The sequence below is a fragment of the Pteropus vampyrus genome, unplaced genomic scaffold (assembly GCF_000151845.1).
Source record: "Pteropus vampyrus isolate Shadow unplaced genomic scaffold, Pvam_2.0 Scaffold47, whole genome shotgun sequence".
In the NCBI taxonomy this organism is placed as follows: domain Eukaryota; kingdom Metazoa; phylum Chordata; class Mammalia; order Chiroptera; family Pteropodidae; genus Pteropus; species Pteropus vampyrus.
In genome coordinates, this window is record NW_011888828.1 from 9,392,449 (window position 1) to 9,400,228 (window position 7,780).

At 52.0% G+C, this 7,780-nt stretch overlaps 1 protein-coding gene across 3 annotated transcripts in view; it reads right to left on the reverse strand.

Moving 5' to 3' along the window:
- Window positions 1-7,780, reverse strand: part of FAM167A (family with sequence similarity 167 member A) — a 45,816-nt gene that overhangs the window by 16,644 nt on the left and 21,392 nt on the right. For 2 of the 3 annotated variants that reach the window (XM_011359441.2, XM_011359439.2), the window contains exon 3: window positions 3,504-4,310. In XM_011359441.2, the coding sequence (XP_011357743.1) occupies window positions 3,504-3,887 (384 nt within the window). In that variant the 5' untranslated portion in view covers window positions 3,888-4,310. Of the gene's footprint in view, window positions 1-3,503; window positions 4,311-4,638; window positions 7,740-7,780 lie in introns of those variants that run through there. The other variant, XM_023530252.1, reaches the window with a different exon arrangement.

Consider the following 7,780-nt stretch of genomic DNA (forward strand, 5'->3'; position numbering starts at 1 on the left):
GAATTTGTACATGAGCCTGACAAACTGGTGGAGAGAGCCTGCCCAGGTGTAGAGAAAACTTGATACTGGGCTTAAAATAAAACAAGGGTTATTTGAAACCACTTTTCTTGAGTTAAAAAATAGATTAATTTCTAACGATGCCTAGAATGAGTTAACAGATACTGAATTAGAAAAACAATGACATGAAGTTTAATGTTTTGACTGAGACTTAAAAACAGGAGAATGGGTTTGTTATTCAAATGTTGAACTCTGATTTTAATTCAATCAAAGGATTTTACAAGTTGCCTCCTTAGAGTTTAATCTTCTAAACGGGCAGAATCGCATGTTTGAGTTGCTGCCTGCCAGTCTGTGTTTAGGCTGCTTTTGACCTCAGATGTACCCTCTTCTGAATGGATTCATTCGGTTCTTGGCCCCTCAGTGTGAGATGCTGTGAGCGGTTGGTTCCTAGAGGCCCCTTCACTGGCTGAGGCCCAAGCCAAAATGGCAGTTATGGCACGGATGGGGCTCAGGGTGCAGGCTTGGGGATCCCTGGGGCTTCCCTGTGAGGTCCCTTTTTGGTCCCCTGACCCCAGTCTTACCTGTCTTTCAGTCCCAATGCTCAAATGGTGGTCCGTAGACCAGCGGTATAGCATTACCTTGAGCTTGTTGGAAATTCTGAATCCTGGACTCCATCCCAAACCTTTAGGATTAGGATTTTTATTTTCACAAGAGAATCGGGGGATTTGTATGCACATTAGAGTGTTAGGGTCACCACCCTAAGAGAAGATCTACCACACAGCCGAGTAGACATGCCAACCAGCCCCTCTGCCTGAGGACCACCTCTCCAGCCTCATCTCCTGCCTCTCCCCAAGCTCTCTCCTCTCAATGGCGAAGGCTGAGTTCAAACTCTGGCTCTGCCACTGACTAGTCGTATGATTCTAGGCAGGTCGTCTGACTTCTATGAGCCTCAGTTTACTCATCTGTAAAATGGAGACAACAACCACCATCACAAAAGTCTGTTGTAAGAGTCAAAGAGATAATGGAGTGAGGGATGGGATTCTCATTCAGTCCTGTTTCTCCCTCTGCCCCCACTCCCACCCCCATGCATTCTGTTGACTACTGACATATTTGTGAATTTACATTTTGAGGAATCGCACAGCAAAGTCAAATGCCTTTGGAAGATACTATGTAGTATGGTGGCTAAGAAGACCATAAGCAACGCAAGCAGATGAGCTACTGTTGGAATTTCTGCTCTCTCACTCACTGCTACATTCTCCTCTGAGCCTCAGTTTCCTCTGCTGTGAAATGGGGGTAACAGGAAGGTGTTACCAAATATGACAGTCAGAAGAGGTAAGCAATGCATGTGATATACCTAGCACACAGTAAACACTCAATTAGTGACAAACCACATCATTATTGTTATTTTTACCCACCCCTGGCAGCACAGAGACATGGCAGGAGGGTGGAAAATATCATGCAAATATAAAGCATTAGTAATAATGTTACTATTCTCTGTACTTATTTAAGAGAGCCTTTAGCAGCCAAGTTAGTCCTGACAATAAACACTCCTCTCTTCGCCTGTGGAGTATTACTCTACATTACTCATGGTTGTCCGTGACCAGCCCACCTTCCTCCTCTCAGCCAGCATCCTCTGGCCAGGGCACCTCGTGATGCTTGGCTTGCAATGGTTTGGCAAGAAAAATGAGCGTGGCCTATAGGTCTATGGCAATGGTTCTTGACGTTGGCTGTACTCTGTAATTACCTGGGAGCTTTAAAAACTCCTGATGCCCGGTACCCCAAGTCTGGATGCTCATTTGATGGGTCTGGGGTGTGGCCTAGGATCTGGGAGGTTTCAGAGCTTTCCTGCTGGTTCTAACATGCAGCCTGGGTGGAGAGGCACCTCCCTCATCTACAAGATGAGGAAGATAAAGCCCTAGAGGACTCCCTACTAGTTTATACACAGAGAATTCCTTCTCTGATCTCCACCCCAAAGGGGGCCCATGGGGAATCTAACTTAGAAAGTAAAGCGTCTGCTCCCAAAAGCAATAAAACCTCATATGAACTCTAAAGCAACAAACCAAATCCTTGATTAGTGGAAATATTTTTTGTTCCTCTTTACGAAAACAGATGAAAGCAGCTCAGCCTCAGGAATTTAAAGAGTGACTTCCAGGGTTCGTCCTGGCCACTGGGAGTCCATCTCTCCTCACCCCCATGAGCACCCAGTGGTTATGGAGCGTCCGGTGACACAGTGAGAATCCATAGGTACCCCATCTTTTATACAAACCTTACACTCCAGTTACTAAAGACAGGCATACTAGAATGGTGCGTTTTAAGATGCAACATCAAAGATTAAAACCAAAAAGAGATTTCTAGTTAATCAGATATCTGAATCTCTGAACCACCCCTCACGTCCCAGACCCAATTATTTAGTTTGGTTCAAAGGGAATTCCAGGCCCTTATAGGGCTGTGTTTTTTAGGATTATGCAGAACAAACCAAGCAGGCCTCTGCCTACTCTGTTGACGCTGGAGATACTAGTGGCTCTTGAAGGCAGCTGGCCCTTGCTTGCTGGCTCATCTGTGGCCAGAGTGGCCTGACTGGACAGGTGTGATTTGGGCTACAGGTGATGGGGCCAGAGGCAGGAGCTGAGAGCCTAGAGAGGGTTAGCGTCATGTCAGCCTCCGCTGAGAGCCTGCTGTGCCCATGGGCAAAAAAATGATCAAGCTGCTGGTATCAGTTCCCAAACTCATGCCAGTTGCTTACACTCATTTCACCTGCACACCCTCCTAGCCTTGACTTCGGGGCAGTTTCTTACTCAGCCTCTGAGGCCCAGCCCAAAGCCTCCACCGCAGGCCTGATCAGCCACATCACCCTCTGCGTAGCTCCTGTACACAGCTCGGTATTAACAGAGCACTCCTGGGATGAGTCTGAGCTGTTTACAGCAGTCCCCCCACAGCTCTGTGCCCCAATGGCTCCACCTTGAGCTTACCCCACTGTCTGGCACAGCGCCATGGGTGAGTGGCCACTCATGCTTGCTGAGTGAGTGGTCACAGGAGCCGGCTGGCAACTTGGGTGGATGGCAGAGTTAGAGAGTTTCAGAGAGAAGGAGGGGGAGTCACATTTCAGGAGTCCCCTGAGCATTCCAGGAACAAGGGCATGAGACTCTGATGCAGGGAGTGGCACTGAGGAAGGCTAGGGACACCTCCATGGGCTCGGGTTCTTATGGGCGACACTTGTTTCCTTTATAAGTACCTGCGATCGACACATGGATCTCATGTAACCACGTAGTAATGAGGTCTACCCTTGATTTAATATAACAGAAAGGTGACAGGCAACTGGCAGAGGCAGAGAAGGGGAGGAAAGACAGAAAGAGAAATGGAGGCAGAGACGGAGAGGCAGAGAAAGACAGAGAGATACGCGGAAAGGGTGTCTCATACACACACACACACACACATACGCACGCACACACGCACACACACAGACGGCATCTTTTCTGGGGATCTTTGGATGGGCGGCAGCCACTTACCAGTTCCTTCTTAAGCCAGGCTATAGCTTCATCGATATTCTCAAAGCCTTCCAGCTTGCCAGTGGCCCGGGTCACGTCGTCCTGGCTGGCGCTTTCATTAGGTAGGGGATGCTGCCTGAGTTCTCTCAGGGGGCGTGAGGGCTCTCTGTCCTCACACTCTCCCTGCTCAGCAGCCAGCCTCGGGAAGGGCCATGCCTGCTCCTCCAGCCTGGCCTGCCATTCCAGGTAGGATGGCCTGCGGGTCTCCAGCCTCAGTTTCTCGGTGAGGGCCTTCAGGCTCCGGAGGTGGTCGTCGGGAGGCGGGGCTGCTCCTGCCGGCCCTGCTCCTGCCGGCCCCTCTGCCCCCACCACCACTTCTTCTACTTGGATCTGGGGCACAGACATTCTAGAGTATGCCAGGGCGGCCAGACATGGGAGGCGGTGGGCTGGCGTGGGAATCTTGGTGGGTGGCAAGGTTGGGTCCCGCTCTGGAGTCGTCTCACCCAGCTGGGGCCAAGGCTCCCGAGGGCATCGCTGGGACAGAAGCAGCTCCCGGAGCAGAGAGGACGATGGACGAGCCACACAGAGTGCCGTCCCGAGCAGCCGCGGAGCTCTGGGGTTAAGATTCTTCCCCGAGTCCTGTGGGCACCATGCTTCACAAAAGGCAGGAACAGACAAGCGTTAGCAGGAATCTTGGGGGCAGCTTTGCCAAGAAGCTAGATCAGTCCTGGAGATGCAGGCAGATCAGAGAATGGTGGGGAAGCGAGGCCGAGCCCCTCTCCTCATGGAAAACAGGGGGCGGCGGGAAGCTGCTGGCTTGTGCAGGCCCTGCGGGAAGGATTCGAGGTCATTACCCATCTCTCCTTGCGTGAGGCCTGCGTGCTCCTGAGCTCCCCGGGAGGGGAAACTGAGGCTCAGAGAGGTTCAGTAACATGGCTGCTAATTGCTACTTCAAAACTAGAAGTGAGGTGTGTTCAACTCCTTAACTTGATGCAGGGAAGTTAACAATAAATCAATACTTTGTACAGCGTTTCACCACATATGAAATGATTCCACCTCTGTTATCTCATTTAATCCTCACTGCAAGTCTGTAGTTACCTGCTTTTGTCCCCATTTTATACTCAAGAAATGAGTTTCCCAGAAGTAAATGACTCACCGGAAAGCTCCCAGAGATTAGCAAGGACAAGGCCAGGCCGTCTGATTCGGAGGGCTCAGGTCTCTCTAAGCAGCGGCTGCCTGTGGGTCCCCATGTCGACACAGGTGTGCTGCTGAGTCCAGGGAACGCCCACCCCCCTCCCCGCCCACGCAGCACCTGCGCTCAGGCACCCACCAGCTCTTCAAGGCCAGTCTTCCTGCTCCTCTCAGCTGCTTTCTCCAAGAACAACACCTTACCTCACCGCTTCAGAGGAGGAAGCAAATAAACCTGCCACAGCTGAAGGAAGAGCCGACTGCCCTCGAGGTGGGTTGTTAAAGCGAGCGAGGCGGTGACTCACCGTTCTAGAAAGATGGTTCTCACATTCACTCAAAATGCCAACACGACAGTGCCTCCCGGGCAAGGGCTTCAGCTCTTGGATCTGGTTTGGGCTCCCCACCTCTAAGGAAGATGTTTGAGCCAAGGCGCTTGCCCCAGAATGTCAGGGCGCAGGGTAAGGAAGTAACTCGAAGTTAGAACGAGGCTCCGTTGGCCCCAGAGCCTCTATGCCCACAGGGACTTTGGGGGCGGTTTTGGGGAAGGGTACGTCAGAGCAGGAGACCTCTGACTTGGAATGGGGAAAGAAGTTTTTGGTTTTCAGAGGACGTTTTAAAAATCCGTGCTGAGGGCGTGCAGTTGTGAAAAAGAATGAAGCGATCTGGAGCGATGTCCAAGCGGAAGCTCACGTACAGAGAAAGAGACGTGTGGCCTAGAGGATATGCCACTACCGGTGTGGAAAAGGAGAGGAAGGAAGAGAGAGTCTTATTTATTAGTAGGTACCTAAAAATACCTCTGCAGGGAGAAAAACTGAAACTAAGAGTCGTGATCGCGTGTCTGGGCTAATGGGAAATGGCCATCGGGGGATGGTGAGCAGGCAGAGGAGGAGGCAGAGAATTGGAGGGCTGTGCACAATCCAAACGTAGGCCGGGCCGCCCGGGGAGGACGGGTGCTTCCTCTCTAACCTCAGCGTGGAGATGCTCTGGAAGAGCAGAGCTTGCTGCCTGTTCCAGATGTTCCTACAGTGCCCACCTGCAGTGCAATCTGACCAGAGGAAGGATGGCCGCGCTTCCCCATGCTCTGATGCCCCTGCTTTGGGGCATCCCTGAGGAACGAGAAGGGATATTCCATCCCAACTGATGGCAGAGAAACCTAGATATGCAGCCACATAGGTGAGAATCCCTGAGGGATTTCCACAGATGTGGTTTGCTGGGCCCCAGACCCAGGGGTTCTAATTCAGTTAATCCGGGGTGAGACTCGGGCACTGGCGTATTTTTAAAGCTCCTCAGGGGGTCTCAGTGAGCAGCTAGGATTGAGAACCTCTAGTTTTGAGATAGGAACACTAGACGTGAGGTCAGGCGGCCTTAGCTGTGGGTGCTCTCAGGCTAGCTGAGCCTGTTTCCTCGCCTGTAAAATGGGGTCGTAATACCAACCTCCTAGGCAGAGCTAAGGTTTGTCCACACTCTCTGTAGGCTCGGCATGCTCCGCAAAGGCGGGGTGTTCTCATGGGTGTCTTTCTGTGCAGTCTCATGGTCACACAGGCTTCTTTAGAATCTCCCTAAATCTATTAGCTGCTTCCCGGGGCCCTTCCTGCGTGCCATCTGCCTCTATGCTGAGGTGACAGAATCTGTTCTGAGTGCGCTTTGGGGCAGCTTTACCTGTAGGGCTTCTTCCCACAGACACGGGAGCTCTGACTGGTTTCAGCGAAGCTTTTTGGAGAGGGTCTAATCGTAGAGGCTCTTGTCCCCTTCGTCTCCCCCTGCTGCACACTCACCGCAGGGGGCAGGGCCATCTGTGGCTGGAGGGAGTCTTCCCTGTGGGGTGGGCAACAGCCACAACTTGAGGACTTTACGGGAAGGGAGCTTATTTTAATTGCTGGTTTCTTAATCCTTTTGGAGAAGGCCCATGAAGACGGTGTCAGGATGACTTGGAGGCATTAACAGAAGCGCCAGTGTGCTGTGAGTCACTTAATGATCCTTTGATCCGCGGAGCTTTAGGGAGTGTGTAAAAGCACCCGTATGCACTCACTGCGCCTCCCAGTAGTCCTGAGGAGCAGGTGGGGTCACCTCATTTCACAGATGAGAAAATCGAGGCTGGGAGGGATGAAGGGACTCCCTCATGGCCATAGGCAGATGCCAGGAGTGGGACTTGGGCACAGTGTCTTCTGACTCTGGTCAGCCTCTCTCTGCTCCAGAGGGTGTGGGGTCAGACCTCCGGGGCACCCAGTCCTCTGATTGTGGGCATGTCAGATCATGACCACTCTGCGCTTCTGCATCCTCTCCTGAGAAGCGCGGGTCACCGGGACTGGCTATATAATTTTCTGGGCTTGGAGCAAAATGAGGGTACAAGGCTCCTTGTTACAAAGAACTAAGAGTTCCAAAGTGGCAACAGCAGCATTAACCCAAGTGTGGGGCCCTGTGGGACTGCCTGGGCCCCTTGCTCATGAAGCTGGCCCTGGGGGTGATGCTGTCAACTTCACAGGTCATCGTGAGGATTAAAGTAACAAATATCAAGCCCTCGACACGGTGCCAGGCATTCAGTGAGCCCTAGACAAAGTCACACTTAAAAAAACATTATTCTTAAGACGATAAGACCTATTAGTGCCACGTCAGTCACGTCACCAGAGGGGCGGGCCCCTTTTGGCTGCACTGAGCAGCCATCCTGTTAGTCCCTGACCTGCTGGGTGGCCTGAGCCAATCTCTGTACCTTTCATCCTTCCCTGGAGGCCAACTGAGATGCAGTCGGCTGGCCCCACCTCCCCCCAGATTTTCAGGTCTCAACTGCATTTTCATCATGCCACAACTAGCAGGTCTGCCATAGGAAGCAGAAAAACAGCCCAGCTTACAAAAACACCACAATATACCCACTCCCTTGCCTCCCTGCTCACATTTTAAACACCCCTTTCCATGGCTGAGGGCCCCGGGGTGGCCCAGGTTTGACAGTGTGTTATCCGCACGGCGAGGGAAAAGGCCAAGACCAAATGCCTTGATTCTGGCCCCAGCTCTGTTGCCGACGAGCCGAGTACCCAGGATCAGACCCTCCTCTTAGCCTTGGTTTTCTAATCTGCGTACCCCACCCCGACCCCCATCTGCCTCATAAGGATGCTGTG